General features: G+C 45.3%; 2 protein-coding genes across 3 annotated transcripts in view; both read right to left on the bottom strand.

Moving 5' to 3' along the window:
* Positions 1-5,703, bottom strand: part of STRIP2 (striatin interacting protein 2) — a 41,603-nt gene extending 35,900 nt beyond the window's left edge. Inside the window, exons 1-2 of the mRNA XM_004382661.2 lie at positions 5,578-5,703; positions 797-866 (exon numbers count right to left, since the gene is read on the bottom strand). Of these exons, the coding sequence (XP_004382718.1) occupies positions 797-866; positions 5,578-5,703 (196 nt within the window). The remainder of the gene's footprint in view (positions 1-796; positions 867-5,577) is intronic.
* A 7,423-nt stretch (positions 5,704-13,126) lies between these two features.
* The window catches only part of AHCYL2 (adenosylhomocysteinase like 2), a 188,807-nt gene continuing 184,115 nt past the window's right edge, over positions 13,127-17,818 (bottom strand). For both annotated transcript variants that reach the window (XM_023737098.1, XM_004382659.2), the window contains exons 13-17: positions 17,277-17,375; positions 15,528-15,596; positions 15,342-15,420; positions 13,728-13,848; positions 13,127-13,311 (exon numbers count right to left, since the gene is read on the bottom strand). In XM_023737098.1, the coding sequence (XP_023592866.1) occupies positions 13,305-13,311; positions 13,728-13,848; positions 15,342-15,420; positions 15,528-15,596; positions 17,277-17,375 (375 nt within the window). In that variant the 3' untranslated portion in view covers positions 13,127-13,304. The remainder of the gene's footprint in view (positions 13,312-13,727; positions 13,849-15,341; positions 15,421-15,527; positions 15,597-17,276; positions 17,376-17,818) is intronic.

Below are 17,818 nucleotides of genomic sequence, written 5' to 3'. Positions count from 1 at the left end.
TTCCCTATGCTTATTCACAAGTACTTCTTTAAAAATTTGTCTCCTTTCTCTGAAAAAGCATGTCTCAAAGTATCTTTTCCATGTGACAGAATATTTAACTTTCACACCATCTCCACCCAAAGCTTGTTTATTAATAACTGGCATTCACAGAACGTGGAACACAGAGGCCATTAATGTGTGGGGATCACAACTACCCCAAGCTACAAACCCCGACTGAGAAGCAGCCCGGTGACGAAAGAAGGACAGGACCCCTTAACCCTAGCTCAGAGATATCCAAGCAGAGCTCCACTGTGGTGGGTGTAGGGACATGTCTAGCCCTACTCAGCTGGCCCGTTGTCTATAGAGTTTTTGTTTCACCATGGCTGAGATTTCAATAAGGGGCAGGTGTTAGGAGAGAGGGAAGGATGGAAGTGGAAGAGACAAAGGAGAGAGACACGGACAGGGGAGGTGACAGAAAGACAGGAACATGCAGAAGGGAAGAGGGGAGTGGAAAGAAAGGAGGAGAGAGAAGAGGTAGAAAAAAAACAGATTTGAGAGTGCACCACAGGAGAATAAAGAGTGAGATGAGCAGGAAAAAACAAAAAAAAAAAAGGACAGTGCAGAAGGAAAGAATTCACAGAAAGAAATGTGAAAGCAAACAAAGGGATATTTACCAGTGGAGGGCAGAGAGAAGAGCGAATGTGGAGGACACACTTGTTCAATAGCCCCTCGCTGGGAACAGACAAACTGTGAGGGAAGGTCCCTCTCCTCCTGGCCCTTCACCCGCTCTCTACAGACCTGGCTATCTACCTCATACCTGACAACTCTGCTGCATGCCCGTCGGAATCTCCATACTCAAACTCCAGAGTGGGGCAATCCACAGAGCCCTGTAATGGAGAAATCTTTGTAGTAACTGAGGCAACTTGGGAAAAGGGGTTGAGAAGGGAAGATTACACCCTCACTGCATTTTCTTCCCGTTGGAGGCCAAGGTTAGATCAGGGAGGAGAGTTCCATCTGGGAGGTACCCTCCTCCAAGCCAAAATCTGAGGCTCAGTGCAGGGAGGGGCTGAGGATTCCTATACAGAATCAGAAGCTCTGGGTAAAGGTCAGGAGTGTGAACAGATGTGAAAGCTACCTACATCCTACACCCATATCTGGTCTATATAAACACAGCCAAGGAGAGCCCCTAGCTGATCTCTAGAAAAATGAGACGGGCAAAAACAAAAGAGAGAACTGGATTCTAGCCTCAGCTGTCATTAAGCCACTGTAGGATCTGGGTAAGTCTTTTTCTGCGGACCGTAGTTGATCATCTATAAAAAGGTCGCTCAGCTCTAATGTTCCATGACTTTAGGATTCTCATATAGGGTAGCATTTCCACTCCAAGTTGTATTAAAGACTAGATTTCCTATGACGTTGTCTATGTATATTTATAATCTCATTTTAAAAATATTTTTAATATAATTCCACCCCCTACCTTTTTAAGCATTTTGGGGTATTTCCTGGTAGATATATTACTATATATAAATTTTTAAATTTTTGAGTCTCAACTCTGTCACTAGCTATGTGATCTCGGGAAAGTTACTTAACTTCTCTGTGCCTCAGTTTTCTCATCTGTAAAATGGGGATAATAAACGGACTTACTTCATAGGATCATTGTAAGGACTAAAAGAGTTAATATAGGAAAAACACTTAGAATATCGCCTACCACTTGGTATTACTATATAAGTGGTTAACTATTCTTATTCTACTTAAAATTTTAATATTATAAAGACATATTCTCATGTTATTGTGACTATTTATTTATTTTGTGTGTGTGTGACTATCACTTTAAATGGTTGTTTAAGTGGATGGATACCTATTGGTACTTAACCAGTCTCCTACTGCTGAACATTTAGGTTGTTTTTAATTTTTCTTTATTATATGCATGAAGGTTCAATACACTTATAAATTTTTCCACAGTTAGAATCTTTCCCAAGGATAGATTCTTATAAAGAGAATTAATACATCAAACCTGATGAATATTTTTATGGCTCTTTATTCATGGCAAGTTGTCTTCCAAAACCACTGTACATTGTGAATAAGGCAAATCATGTTTAAATCCACTACAGCAAAGACTTCTATACTTTTGGATTGCAGAAACCAGTAGAAATTAAAACTAACAAACAAAAAAAATTGGGGGAATAGGGAAATGATATAGGGCCATTTATGTTTTATTTTGACAAGTAGGGACTTAAAAAACATTTTTTCAAAAAATATATTTCAAAAAGAAAGAATACCTTAATATCCCCAAAATTGGAAGGACATAGGCCTAGAATATAGGACAAATTAAAAGCAGTGTTTTTCAAACTTTTTTTGACCTTAAATCAAAGTATAAATACATTTTACATCAAGTCTGAACACACACACATATAAAACAGGAGCAAAATTTTAATAAAATATTTATTCTTTCTATGTGTGATGTACTCTGATATTTTCTATTCTATTTCTTAAAAAAAAAAAAAAAGAATGCTGGTCCCAACTCACAGGTTGCTTCCCACAGTTTGAAAAACATTGTTTTAAATTGTATACATCTTTTAAATCTAATATAGTGAACTGCATTTTATGAAAAACTCACTTCAGTGCCATGAATTTTCCTGATTTTGCCAAAGACCAGTTAAAACTTTGTCAAGAACCTTGGGAACCAGCAGATCAGAGGGTCTGGTTGAAAAGAGGCCTGCAGTGAATCCTTTTGTTAGGTTAAGAATCTTTTCATTAAACAAACAATTATTCTCTAGCTTCCTTTTTAGGCTGAGAGTAAGCCACTGGGAGAGAGGTCAAAAGTGCCCCTGTAAACCCTGTGATGTACAAGGCGACTAGACTTGTGCCAACAGTAATTCTCTTCTAGTAATTATCGAGAAGCCCAGGTGAGGAAAGAAAACCACCTTCCCTGAGGACTGTCTCCTACAGAAAGCAAAAGGAGGGAGAGAAGGGAAGGCAGACAGTCATCTGAGCCTGGCACCTGGGTGCTGTGGTGACAGAGGAGCTACTGACAGGTAGAAGCAGCTCTCCTGCTGCAGCGAAGGTGGAGGAAAGCTAATCTTCCCAGCCAGCCTTTTGGCAGGCAATGACCCCAGATAACAATGATCATTGCAGTTGCTGGTTTCCAGGCATGAGAAGTGCAGCTGCAGGCAGTCAGGAGTTAACTGTGGTGCAGGTGGCAAACTCGGAGTGCCTGGATGCTGAGCTTATGCAAAATGGGGGCACAAATTTCTGTCTCAAGGGGCTGCAGTGATTAATAGAGATAATATTTGAAAAGTATCTGATACGCTCATGCAAAGTGCCATCAGAGCCTGGTGCTGACGGAAGGCTTGAGACGCAGGGAAGAGGCTCCTACCTCAGAAGGGAGATCTGGCACATATCACTCTGAAATTATTTTGATTTTTTCCTTGAATATTTTATCTGTCTCCCCCCACTACTGTTTGTTCCACAAGGGCAAAAAACCTTGTCTTGTTCACTGGTGTATCCCTAGCACTTAATACAATGCCTGGCATAGAGAAACCAAACCTGATACTGACTCCTAGCAGCCCTACAGGACAGAGTAGAATTGCCCCATGGGTTTTTAAGGAGCAACTGGTGGATTCAAACTACTGACCTTTAGGTCAGCAGCTGAGCTCTTAACCACTAGCCCACCAGGGCTCAAAAGAACTCAGTAATTGTTGGATTAATGAGTTAACTCATCCCTCAAAAAAAAAAAATTTTTTTTTTTCTTTTTGTTCCAGCAAGAAAAATGTCTCTGTGAGAAACGAGGCACAGGGTGACCTAAAAAAAGCCAGACTGGTTCTGAGGCAGGAGGCAGATGATGTGGTGGACAGGACTGACCTAGCAAGGCAGAAGGGCTCATGTACAACCAAGCTATGTCTCTGAAAGGTGGTGCGACTTTGGGCCAGTCTTTTCACTTCCTCCACGTCTATCTTCAAAAAAATGAAGTGCGTTCCTCCTATGCTTATATCTAAACAGGAAGCATACATTAAATCATTTTGTAAACTCTGAAGTGTTAGTCAAATGATAAGCCGTAAACCAGGATGCCAAAGACCTGGCTTCTAGTACCACCTCTGCCACGTGGTACTAGACAGTAATATGATGATGATAGTAATATAGTACTAAGAGCTACTATGTACTGACCAACTACATCGTGCCAGCATGGGGCCGAATCTTTTCCATCCAGTTATCTCCTTTTGACTTTATCGCAACTTTCTGAGGTAGGTAGTGTTAACTCCATTTTACAGATGAAGAAACTGGCATTCAGAGTGGCTCAGTAACTGGCCAAAAGGGCTGGGATTCAAACCCTGGTCTAACTGACCCGGAAGCTGGTGCTCTTGGCCACTACACCAGATGTAGGATCTCAGGCAAGTCACTTCTGCCTCTTTTCCATCTATAAAATGAAAGGGCTACACCAGATGACTCTACAGACTCTATTGACATTTTGTGGTTCTATTAGCTTGATCCCTGCTCGGATCCAATTCTGCTCTTAGCTATTTGATGAAAACTGGCTAGACTGGGGTCGTGGGGAGGGGGAGGATGATAATAATTCACTCCTTTCATCTTCCTAGTTAGGATTTCTTTTCAGGAGAAGAGGTAGTACCCAATCTCCTATCTGTGGGTTTGAGTCCTGGGACTGTTCCATCCAAATACTCCCGTACAGCACCTGCCTGATCCTGTCTCGATTAACCCTTACAGGTGGGGATCCTCACGTTTGTGGACAGCACTCCCTAAAGAGCCTAACAACATACAGAGGGGAAGGCCAGAGTTACCTCGCAAACCTGGACCAGCTCAGGGACGCCATGGCAGCCTTGGAGGAGGCGGGGCGCTGCCCGCCAACACTGACCCCTCTTTTCTGAAGCTGAGCTCTGGCCTCCCCGCCCCGGGCCAGTCACTTCACTAGCCCCCTTGGTTTGTCCTTAGTAAAACGGGAATACGAGTTCCTCCCTGAAGGGCCTGCAGCGATTAACAGAGATAACAGTTGACAAGTATCTGGTACTCCCGACGCCGCGCTACATCTTCGCGCCCCTGGAGGAAGGCCAGAGACGAGAAAGCCCACCCCACCTGCTGCAGGAGGCATACAGAGGGAGTCACCGGCCGCAGAGACCGGACTCCAGGACCCCGCGAGCGCCCTGCGAGGGTCTCGGGGCGAGTGAGCCCGACGAGCTGGGGTCTTGGGGCGCCAGGATCTCGAGGCGAAGAGGCCCAGGGAGAGGGACCCAGGGCTCGGGAGCCCGGGGCGCCGGGGTAGCGGGGCAAGAGGGCTCAGGACGGCGCGCCAGGGTCTCGGGGAACCGGGGTCTCGAGGAACCGGGACGAGGGGCCCGGGACAAGGGGCCCGGGGTACCGGAGTCTCGGGAGGCGGGAACGACCCAGGGCTCGGGAGCCGGGGCGCGGGGTCTCGGGGCAACAGGGCCCAGCGCGGGGTGCCGGGGTCTCGACGCGCGGGGGCGAGGAGCCCGTGGCCTCCGGGTTGGGGACGAGGCTGTCGGGAAGCGTGGGACCCCGGGGCGGGGGAGGGGTCGGGCAAAATCACCTCAGCCGCCGCTTCCCGCCCGCGGCGCCTCCCGGGCTCCTCACCTCAGACTCGCGCCGCTGGTTCCTGAACGCCTCTTGGCCCTTGGGCGCTGCCTGCTTCCCTTTGCCGCTGTTGCTATTGCCATTGGCGGGAGGGCTCCCCGCCCCGGCAGCAGCAGGTTCCTCCATGCGGCCCCGCTCGGCGCCCGGCGCGCTATGCCCGGGGCGCCCCTGCAGCCTCTTGCCGGGAGCACGGCCACGCCCCTCCGCAGCAATTGGCTGAGGCTACTCCCCGCAGCCCCGCCCCGCAACTCGATTGGCTGTCCCTCCGCTTCAAGCGGGACTGGGAAGAGGTGGGGGCTCATACAAGAGATACTGCGGCGTCTGGGAGCCGGAGCCTGCTGGGCCGACTCTCCCCTCCACCTCCTGAATTCTGGGCCTTGAGCTCAGGCAGGTTTTCTCTCAGCTTCTCGTTTCCTTTTAGGGGGCCCTAGTCTCCGCCTCCTGCTCCGCTGCAGTCTGCTTTTCCATTACCACAAACCCCTGGCCCCAAAATCCTGGCTCCTGCAAGCGTCCCAAAACCCGCTTCAGTCGCAGTGAGACATGGCACCGCCGGCTGGCCGCGGATCCCGCAAGACACGAGGATCTTGGCCTTCACCCTCCCTGGAAGCTGAACGTTTTTAAGGGAACGCATCACTCCCCTCCTCTGAAGTGAGGGCTTGACGGAGACAAGGGGGCTGCGGGGTGAGGTGGCGTTTTTAGTTCACGGAAATTGCTGAATGCCCTGGAAATTGAGGGCTGCTGCTGGTTATCTATCTGCTTTTCCTTGCTGTTCTGGCGCGCCTTCCTCGTGGTGTGAGTTAGAGAGTAAATGCTGAATAGAGATCAAGCCACGATCCCCCACCGGCTCCCCAGTCTTTTCCTTCCTTTCGCTCTCCTTCCTAAGGGCTCCGTGTTACCGGAAAGTGGGGCTAGGCGGTGGCAATTGAGGCTGCGTGGACTGTCCTTTTCCGAATTTACCCAAAAAGCAGCTTACAGTGAACATCTAGAGCAGTCTAGATTGGTCATAGAAGCCCCAAACAAACCCCCGGGAAGAGGTTGCGGGGGGGTTGCTGAGCTGAGCTGCCGCTCTGAGTCAGACACTGTACTAGGCACTTTCTAGGTATCATATCATACCTCTCTCTGATAGGTTGTTTTCACTAATCTGATATTACCGATGAGGAAACTAAGACTCACTGAGAGCAATTACTCCTTCAAGTTCCCAAGGTATTGTATTCTATCTTGTCTCCTTCTCTTTGAGTATGCTGTTCTGTCTGAAGGAAATTTTCTGTTCTCTTGGCTGACTCCTTCCTTAAAGATCTACTTAGGCATCACCTCCTCCTCCAGGAAGTCTTCCTTTGGCCCTCCTCAACCTACTCAGGCTGGACTGGCGTCCTGCCTGCATCGAAAATACTTAACGTTTTCCCCAAAGCAAGAGGACCAAAGGAATTACTCTTCCTTCCCATATCTTGGGGACAACTCTATCCCGTTCCTAACCATATCTCTCCCTCACTCTTCCCTCTGCTTGTCTATAGATGACAGATCAAGGCTGAGTTGAGAGGAGGCACTTCTTACAGCTCTCTGGGTTCTTTTCTTTCCCTGCTCCCTAACATCTACTTACTGTACCCACCCACTTTTTTTCTTTTCGCATCCCCACTACTCTATCATCCCACCCCCACAAACCTGGATATATAAACTCCTTGAGAGTAGGGCCAAGTCTTGTTCATTTTTGTATGCCTCATTTATACATGTTTAACATATGGTTTCTCAGCTTCTGTACTATTGACATTTTGGGCTGGATAATTCTTTGTTGTGGGGGGCTGTTATGTGCACTGTAAGATATTTAGCAACATCCCTGGCTTCTACTCACTAGATGCCAGCAGCACCCTCCCTCTGTGTGACAACCAAAAATGTCTTCAGACATTGCCAACTGTCCCCTGGGGGCCAAAATCTTCCCAATAGAGACCCACTGGTTTAGTAGAATCAAATTGGTTTGAATTTCCAAAAACGGCCCTGGCTCAAGGCCTAAGCTACTTGATTTTGGAATTTTTTTGGGAGGTATAATTTGCTAAACTCTTAAGAGATTCACACTCTGCTTTAAAATTCACACCCCATGCCTAGCTCATCACTGCTTTAGTGTGGTAAACCTGCCACAGCACAGCCCATGGGTGCTTCTTAATAAAAAGAGTTATTCTATCCTCCCTTTCCGCAATACCTCTCTTCCTAGCAGCCAGAGCTAGGACTGACAGGATGAGAACTTCATGTTCTCTGTGTGAACCTAGTCAACCAGCAGAATCTCTAGGAGAGGCAGCAGATGGGAGGAACCAGTTCTGAGGCTTTGTTCTTTCTCCTTCCTATCCTTAGGGCAAAGCAGAGAGAGTAACCTTCAACTGGAAGTAGGGTTGAGGACTGTCTCAAGTCTCCTCTGGCCTTTATCTATAGCCAATTGCTGAGCCTAGAGCTCCATCTGGCTACGCTTTTGGAGAAGAGATTTGAAAAAGTGGTGCTATGGAGATTGCAAAAAATCAACAGAGGAGAGACCTCACACCATTATCTTTTCCATCCCCTAGAGGAATGGGAGACAGTAAATATCAGACTATCTGCTCATTATAGGCCCAAACTTTCAGAGCTTGTCATAAGGTGGAAGGCATCTAGAAATAAACCCTGAAAGAAGTAACAAGAAACTACAGATTAACTGAAAACTTTGAAACTATAGGCCATGGAATTGGCACACACTCCCTTTCTTTTAGCTTACTTGTCAACAAAAGAGTAACAACCATCAATACCATTGACCACAGAGGCACTCATAAATATATATAAGAGCTAATTAAGAATTGACACCTTTGAATTGTGGTGTTGGCGAAGAATATTGAATACACCATGTACTGTCAAAAGAATGAACAAATCTGTCTTGGAAGAAGTATAGCCAGAATGTTCCTTGGAAGCAAGGATGGTGAGACTACGTCTTACATACTTTGGACATGTTATCAGGAGGGATCAGTCCCTGGAGAAGGACATCATGCTTGGTAAAGTAGAGGGTCAGCAAAAAAGAGGGAGACCCTCAATGAGATGGATTGACACAGTGGCTGCAACAATGGGCTCAAGCATCACAACAATTGTGAGGATGGCGCAGGACCGGGCAGTGTTTCGTTCTGTAGTACATGGGGTCGCTATGAGTCAGAACCGACTCAACAGCACCTAACAACAACAAGAGCTAATTAGTCAGGGGCTGGTCTACAAGTCTTTCCATCTTAGCGATGGCTCCAGTGCTGAGTTAATTTTAAGGCAGATGGGCCTGCATTGCCAATTTCCCTTTTTCCGCAAATTCAGGTATCCTGAGCCTGCTGGCAGAGGGTTATAAATAGGTATAGTTACAGGGACCAAACATACCTCTTTCCCTCATGTAAACACTAATCCACGGAGGTCAGAGAGTTGATTAAATAGACTGCGCCTGGCACTGAGAAAGCGTAAAAATAAGGTGCAAGAAGTCTTAAAGGACCTGGTTTGTGAGGATATTAGGCAGTGAGGCTAATGTAGCAGAAAAAGCATATAACACCCTCATCCCACATAAAGGGCATGTGTGGATGTAACAAGGCAATGGAAGCTGTAGGGCCCTATACTGAGGTGAGGAATTGATGTCTATGCAGTACCTGATGGGTGCCCAGCTCCGTAAGTGGCATTTTTTATACATCAGGCCATTAAATCCTTACTCTAGGAGATAAGCACCATCCATTTTGCAGGCGAGAAAATGGAGGCTCTGAGTGGTCATATAATTTGGCCAAGTCACACAATTTCAAACCTAAGTTAGCCTGATTCAAAGTCCCAGCTCTTTCCACAAAACCGTGAGGTAAAGAAATTGCACAGCAGTGGGCAACCTGAGCTTACCCTGTGAGTCTGAAACTAGGACTCAGGGCACCCAGGCTTCCATCCTTCACAGGAGTCAAGCTATGTTGTAGAGGAGCAACTCCTGTCAGCTGGCCCACAGGCCTTGTTAGCTGCTGCATCCTCTTCCTCTCAGTTGGAGTGGTACCAGATTTGAGCCATTAACAAGGGCCCAGACTTTTCTAGCCCTGAGGCCATTAGCTTAGGTGAACTCCTGTGGCAGAGGATTCTCATAGGGAGGGAAGGGATGTAGATAAACAAGCATCTTGCATACAAAATGTAGAACCATTTTAGGCTGTTGACTAAAGAAGGTGGCTACTCTACTGGTAGTTGAGAAAGAACAGATAGCTGGATTCATCCTCTGGTTTCCAATCGAGTCAGGCAAACTGATTCATTTCTTTCTTCCTTTCGGTTGCATGTAGTCAGGTCCCGGATGTCAGGGTCTTCTGGTCCCAAACTGTGGGAATGCTGGGTTCCCGTGCTCTCCAGCTTAGATCAGCACACACACGGCTTGGGGGACTCAGAGCCAGGCATTAGTATCTCTGCCCTAAACCCATAGTTCTCAGCTCCCCAGGATGGTGGCTCTGAGAAAGCACGTCCTTTACACACACAGCCAGGGAGGATTAGGTATTCGTTAGTGGAGTGCACCCCTGCCCCTGTCATGGAATAAGGCTCTCAAGGCTAGGGTCATTCAAACATACCTATTGATAACCGCTTCAGCTTCCCATCCTTGCCCCACAGTAAGCCTACTAGCCTGTTGCCCATAGACCTCTCACATCTCTGCTGAATTCCTAGTTCACAGAAGCAAGGAGTACACTCAAGACAAAAATCCATTTTAGGAATATTTTATTTGATTTTGAGATTACATGGTCATTATTGCTGATCTAATACAATCACTCAGACATAAAGATTTCCAGGAGCCTCTCAGAAATGGCAATCCTCAAGGCTTTATTTCCTTTCAGTAAGATAATGAGAACTAATGATTATTTTTTTGATATATATAATATATATATGTATATATAGTTCAGAACTTGTCCATATATAATTTGCTGGTGTTGCCTATTTTCTTTCTGTAATTTTCCTTTATTAAAAAAGTTTAATGCAACAATGCATTTTGATTTCTTTTTTAAAACCGTGACAAAGTTAATTTTGAGAAAACCACAGGAGCAGCAATTTCAGATCTGTTCAGAGAAAAGTCAAGCAGCAAAAAAGCTTTGCAGGAGTATGCGCCCATGGGGAGCCGTGCTCAAATGGGAGGGTAGGATAGGGAGGCAGGAAGGTACAGGGTAGTTAGATCAGATACCTTTTTGTTTGTTTAATGAGAAAAATAAAACTGAATATTTCTATCAAGTAAAAAACAAAAACACCTTGAAAATTAGCAGAAATTCATCGTAGAGAAAATGGTATGTAACCCCTACAGACCAGGGCTATACACAAAGAAACAGATCATGAGCCCTCTTTCCCATGCTTCCAGATACCCGGGATGCACCCAGATACCAGGTGAGAGCTTGGAGGGAAGAAGACACATTTGCTCCAGTTCCAAGGTTAGAGGGAATAATGGCCAGATTCCAACACTAAGGTAGAACCCCAATACTCAGGAGGCCTTCTTCTTAATGGTTGATGAAACAGGATCCCCAGAGAGAGAGAGAAGAGACATTATCTGAAACTCAGGCAAACATCTCATCATGGGCAGCAACACTTGCAACCTAACCTAGAAGCCCAGTGAGGCTCCCTTTATGTTTACAGGAGCTGGGCAGTGTCCTCTGTGAGTACACATAGTGAGCTCATAGAGAGCCAGGCTTTACTGAGAAACAGCAGGTTAAGATTTTTGGCCTTAAGAACATAATAGACTAGAGTCCAGCTATCTGTCTAATGGAATCTGCTCTGGATATAAGGTGAGGTACAAAAGATTTGAATCTTTTGCTAAAAGGATCCAATTAATTATATAAAAATCAGAACTGGGTAGGCAAAGGAAGAACTGAGTGGCCCAGTAGAATTTTCAGCATTTATGGTCTTCCTTACAGGGAAATATAGCTGTATATGTGGCACTTTTCCAATACTTGCTGAGACATATGGCCTCTGAAGAACCAGACTCTGTGGGATGAACCTGTATACTATTTAATGAGGGAAACAGCCACTTACCCAAGCTCCACCTCTCTACCTCCAAAAGTAAGGTCACTTTTAGAACTAGCCCTGAGGGTAAATGTGAAGACCAGGGGAAGCTGGAGAGGGTAGACATAGGGGGAGGGTAGAGATAGGGGAGAAGAATCAGAGTAGGAAGGTTCTAGTGGCCCTGGGTAGTCTGCCATTTTGTGGCATCACCTTGGCCTTGGGACTCTGAGGCAGCCCAGGACAGGAAAAAAGTAGGAAAACAATCCTGAGAGTTTACATATGGTTGACAGGGGAAGGAGGAGACTTATTTACTTCAAAATTCCTAGGGCCACTTTAGAACCAACCCTGTCCCAATGGAAACTTGAAGACCAGAATGGCAGTCTCCAAAAGCAATCCTACCCTTGGGTGGGACAAAAAATTTCAGACTGCTCACGTTACTACATTCTTTGTAATTTTGGAGTTACTCAAGAAGCTCTCTCTGAAAAACAGAATCCTTAGATGGGAGAGGTCAGAACACAAAAAGATGTCCCATCAGAGAAGAAAGAACACAGATCAGATTGCAGAGACATTATATCTTGGCTTCATCAATGGCAATGGCCAAAGGGATGAATGTCTGATGAAGTTCAAACTAGCTTTGATCATCTGGACACAGTGTACAGAGTTCTCTCTGTATAGCTTAGCCAGTTAAGCTGCAACGCTCTTACTGGGAGACAAATACACTCTGCTTCTTTAAAAAGCAGGTATGCCAAATTATGGGCCTGAAAGACATGTCCCATTTTGGAAGGCCTAAATCCCCAAATCCCTTGGAATGTATGCTTTCCCAACTAGTTTCAGAATTTTCAGTAGTTTAAGCAATAACAGGGAGTTTCAGGAAGCAGTGTTTTACAACAAACCCTCCTTTTCTGAGATGGTACCAATCTGGAGGGGCTTCCTGGAAAACTATCCAGTTAAATGACATGGACGTAAAACTATGGGTCCCAGTGGAACCGGCCCCCACTTCCTGAGCAGAGTTTGGTCGGGTTAAAAAGATGGCAAAACAAATGGCTGACAAACACCACAGCTGCTGAGGAAATAACGGAGGCACATTCCTCTTGGTACCAGAAAGTCTTAAAATGGACATCAATGTTCAAGGGGAAGAAAGGAGTCCTGGTTAAGGAAGGAGACCTCCAGTAGGCACAGGCACGGCTGAATTCTTGTTGTAGCCTGCCAAAGCCATAACACTCCTTCCTACTAGCCATTTTATAAAGAAGGCAGTGACAGTACAGGGATGGTCAAGGCTGGCAGCCCAGGCCATGTTCATTCAGTGGTTTCCGAAAGGCCTCACCTGGGGAAGAGCCAAAGCTGAGACAGGCAGCTATTGAAAATTTATTCCAGAAAACCCCAGGGAACAAGGAGTCTGGAATTCCTGGAATAACTCCTAATCCTGGACAAGAGAAAAATGGCCATCGCTGAGGCTTTGGATCAATGGGGGATGATGCAAAGATGCACTGGGAATGGTTACCCCATTTCTTTCCTTTCTCAGCCTGTCCTATGTGGCTCTCTCAGCCCTCGGGGCAGTAACTACACTCTGGGCCAAGGCTACAGGCACAGGATTCTAGATTTTAATAAATAAATAACCTAACACATGGTCTATAGGGTGAGCACGGCAGGCAGCTCTGATTGGAGAAGCAGCTTGTTGGGTCCTTTCCTGTATAGTAGTGGAGAAAAGACTTGGAGTTCTACTCCTTGAAACTTCTTCTGGCTTGAGTTACAGGAACTTAATACCTGGAAGGAAAAATAAAGATGAGACTGTGACGCTATCAGATTGTGGGGATGCTGGGACATGAAGAGCCTACCTAAAGGTGCAATAGGGAAGGTAGGACCTTTTCTGGAATGCATGCTGAGGACAGATAACTGCAGTTCTTTTCACCTTCGTGAAAAAGACCAGCATTTCTCCATAAGGAGAGAAGAATCATAGCCAGAGGATGAAATGCAGAAAGGCAATTCAGGCAGAGGAACGCTATTTAACATTTGGAGAAGGCCTCAAAGAGCCCTTTGGGGATGGCGGTGAGGAGGGTGGGTCTACTGTTCTGAGCTCACGTGAATGTGGTGGTAGGTACAGAGAGCAATTCCAGTGCAGGAGGCTCTTCACTACCCAAGCTTCCAGAGTCCCTCCCTGCTTTCTGGAGAGCCCAAGGCACCTGTAGTAATTAGGCTTGAAAGGCCCATTCTTGTTGAGTCCCAGATACTTGGCCTGTTCATCTGTCAGCTCTGTAAGGTGGGCATCAAAGGTAGGCAGGTGTAGACTCGCCACATACTCATCTGGAAGAGACCACAGAATCCCTGGTATAAGCATTCATGTCCCCTGTCTGACTGCTCTCCTCAGGCCTTAAAAGTTGGGAGACACCTTCTAATCCCTGGAGCTGAATGAAAAATGAAGCTCAAATCTTGCTCACTGGCCCTCAATTCTAAGGAATGGTTGCCTTTAGCTTCAAGCCCAGTGCTTTTCAAAGCCATAACATTTCTTCCTTACTAGCTGTTTCAGTCTTGAACCCTTCCTTCTCCTCAGAGAGGTGAAGGAGAGTTAAAAGAAATAATAGGTTTTAAGGGCTAAAAAAAAGAGGATGGGATGGGATAGGATCTAGAAAATGGGAAACTCAAACTTAAGTTCTGCCTTGAACTCTCTATGCTTTGGATCACTCAGAAAACCTAACACCTAAGAAAATCTGGAACAAATTAATAATGACGCCACACTGTTTGCTTTGCTCTTAGTACCCTTAGGTTCTTATGGGCTTCTGTTTGCATTCTGTTATCTGAATACATGTTAAACCCAAACCCACTGCTGTCAAGTCAATTCCAACTCATGGCAACCCTATAGGACAGAGTAGAACTGCCCCATAGAGTTTCCAAGGCTGTAATCTTTATGGAAGCAAAGCAGACTGTCCCATCTTTCTCCTGTGGAGTGGCTGGTGGGTTCAAACGGCTGACTTTTCAGTTAGCAGCTGAGTGCTTAACCACTGCACCACCAGGGCTCCTTGAATACATGTTACAAATTAATAATTTTATGTCATTTGCTATATATTTGTTTGGTCCCTCCCCCAACTTTATTATACATTCAGTCAGAATATGGACTGTTTTGTTTCTTTGACATCTTTCCTACTGAAGGGGAAATATGTCAACTTCTAACAGTTGCTATGCATCAAGCAAAACAAAACCAGAAGCTGATTTATTCCTTGATCCTTGCCTTGCGAGTTTATAAACACACTGTATCAGTTTAGGTACTTGAGGTAGGTTCTTTAAAAATTTAAGACAGTTAAATGTTTCTCTTATACGAAACACCCACATAACTATGGAAACGCTTAACAGAAGCTATTCAGGGTCTCTCTCTCCTTGAGCCTGAAGCAATGAAGTCAGAGTTAGAGGCTGTAGTGCGAAAAGACTTGCTGGGTCTGAGAAAAGCTTGGTAGAGGCAGCCCAAAACCGAGTAAGTCAGATGTCACAAGTGATTCCTCTTCCTTGGGGTAAGATATTTTTCTCCTTTAAGATTCTTGCATATAAGATACTTTAAGAGAGAAAACCCTTAAAATTCATAGGCTGGTAAATTCAATCACAACAAAATGTTACGACTTTACTGGGGCGTCCCAGGTAGAAAATGTGGTGAATCAACCGCGAATGGAATCTAGGAATCCTAGTTCCTACGTTTACAAGATAAAGACATCCTTTTTTTAATCCATAAGGAATTTAATGCCTCCAAATGTCCTCTGGCCTCTGATTTTGGACTACTTGGCAAGGATGGGGCAGAAATGCATGCTCACCCATTTTCTTGGGCAACAGGTAGACATCCTGCTTATAGCGACCTTCAGGGGCATTGTAGAGCTCAATCAAGGCGAGAGCCTAAAAAAGCAGAAAGATGGATGCTGACAACCTATCTTAGATAAAGTGAAAACCTGGTGGTCAGATGGCACTCTCCAGGCCCACTGCTTCCCACTCCAGAACCTCACCTGAGTCGTAGCCGTGATTGAGAGCACAAATGTAGGCACTGTAGAGCAGCTTAGGTTCAGCAGACGGCCCTGGGAGCAAGGGTTAAGACACAAATGTGTTAGGACAAAGTGTCTGTGGTCTGTGAGGAGAGACGGAAGAGCACAACTGCCACTGTCCAATCACTCCCAATTCACTCTGTGGGACAAAAGCAGGTGTTCAATAAATAGGAATGACTTGACTGGCATTTAAATGAAACCATAAAAAATTCTGGAAATTTTGGTGAAGGTAACAGATAAAAGATCTCTGGAATTATGTAAAAAGGAATAGAGATAGTCACATGTTACTGAGGCTTATGCTGAGGAAGGGTGTATTTCTCTTGAATTTTCTACTCTCTGCAGCAGAATATCTTCCTGAGGCATCAGCATTCAGAAGGATTTTTCTACACAGCAATCTAGTCAAATCCGGGGAGATCTCTTGAAAGGGGAGATCTCTTGAAAGGGGAGATCTCTCTAGGTCAGATTTAGGAAGATGTGATGATTTTGGTTCTTTTTCCTCAGTTTGGTTCTCCTGAATTCAAGGGCAGTCTTGTATACTGAATGGGTGATTCAGAAAGTAGAAGAGCTAACACTTTCCCCAAGGCCACCCTTTCCTACTTTGTTTCCTAGGGGGCTGATCACGTTGTTTTGTTCAACTACAGTAGCCAAGAACAACTGTGATGCTTGCTCTGGTCACCAAAATTATTAGGCATGACTTCCTAAGGCAATTAGAAATAAGTCACCAGGCAGCAGGCTGACATCAGAGCTATGAATGCACAGTTAACAACCTGCTCAACCCCCTACATACACACTCCTGAAGAAATAATTCAGTCCCTTTACAGAGGTCCTAAAGTATTTGAAAAGGTGAGAATGTGAGGAAAAGGTGAAGAGAGGAGTAAGGAAACAAACATAAATTTATGGGCCTCTAGATAAAGACAGACGTCTTTTAGATTTTCATATTCAGCTTCTTTGATTAAAAAAAGAAAAAGAAAAACTGGTTGAAAATCAAAACCAAAGAAAAGGACTATTATCCTCCTTGCATGTTGGTATCTGTGCCTGAAGAGGAACAAGCTTCAAGGGGGCATGATCGTAGCTGTCAAGAATCCAGGACCAGAGAAGAGAAACTTCCAAGAAAGGGAAAGGGGTCAAACACAGACATGCAGGGCTAAATGGAATGAAAGTCAAGAGTAAGTCTAAGCTTAAAGAAGAGGATGGGGAAATATCATTAAGCAGCCCATATAAAGCTGGGTACCTACCACATGTCTGGCTCAATTCAGGAAAACGGACCCTCAAAAACAGGGAATCTAACAGCAAAGACATGACTTTTCCAGAGCTGGCTTAAGACCGTTACAGTCAGGAATATCTACTTTGTGCTTACTGATTAAACCATCCCCCAAATGACATTATCTCTTTGTAACTGTCACTCAAAGTGGCACTGGTTCTATCCGTTAATTCCTTATACAGTAATAGTCATTATCTGACTCAACTTGCAGAGTGACATGGAGAGACAGGATAATTGGTGAACAGTGGGGAACCAAAATAGTTTCTTAATTGCTGAATGAAAAGATATTTCACAAAGAAGTAAAATCCACTGGTAAAGTAGTTAAACTTGTGCTTCAGAGGAATTGGAAGTGTGATATGAGAGAACATGAGGAGGAGGCGACCTCGGTACTGCAACCTCTCTTCAGCCTTTCCTCTCTGGCTGAGTCTCCTCCTGCCCGCCCCAGGTCTTACCTCTGCCAGCAGTACTATCCTCTTGCCATCTGGCCATATTACATGGTCAACTTGGGATCTCACTCGCTCCCAGGTCAGTTCTGGTGTCCGCAGACTTGCCTGGAACACATCAGTAAGCACATCATCAGCGGCAGGTTCCGCCTTGTGTGAGGAAAGATGTTGAAGGGAGCCATTTCAAAGAGCAACTTGAAAGGAGCAACTGACATGCCAGATGGAGAATACCTGTCCTGGGTTGGTTAGGACTGTTCCATTTCAGGGAATTTAATCTTAGGCCCAGCCAGGGAGGGCTCACTCAGGATGTCATTCCACAACATATACTGTACGCCCACTCTCTGCTGAGCACAGTACAAGGTGCTATGGGAAATACAAAAGAAACCAAAGACATGGTTTCTGCCTTCAAAAAGCTCACACTTTAGTTGGGAACACAAAACAATACATATATGGGGTGGGGGCGAGGCTTTCAAAATACTTACAAAGCAACATGCGAACAAGTACAAATTAATACAGTGCAAACTGAATACGTAAGTGCTGAAGACACACAA

This window comes from Trichechus manatus, unplaced genomic scaffold, assembly GCF_000243295.1.
Source record: "Trichechus manatus latirostris isolate Lorelei unplaced genomic scaffold, TriManLat1.0 scaffold00097, whole genome shotgun sequence".
Taxonomy (NCBI): domain Eukaryota; kingdom Metazoa; phylum Chordata; class Mammalia; order Sirenia; family Trichechidae; genus Trichechus; species Trichechus manatus.
The sequence above is the reverse complement of the archived record's forward strand: the minus strand, read 5'-3'. Positions and strand labels throughout refer to the sequence as shown.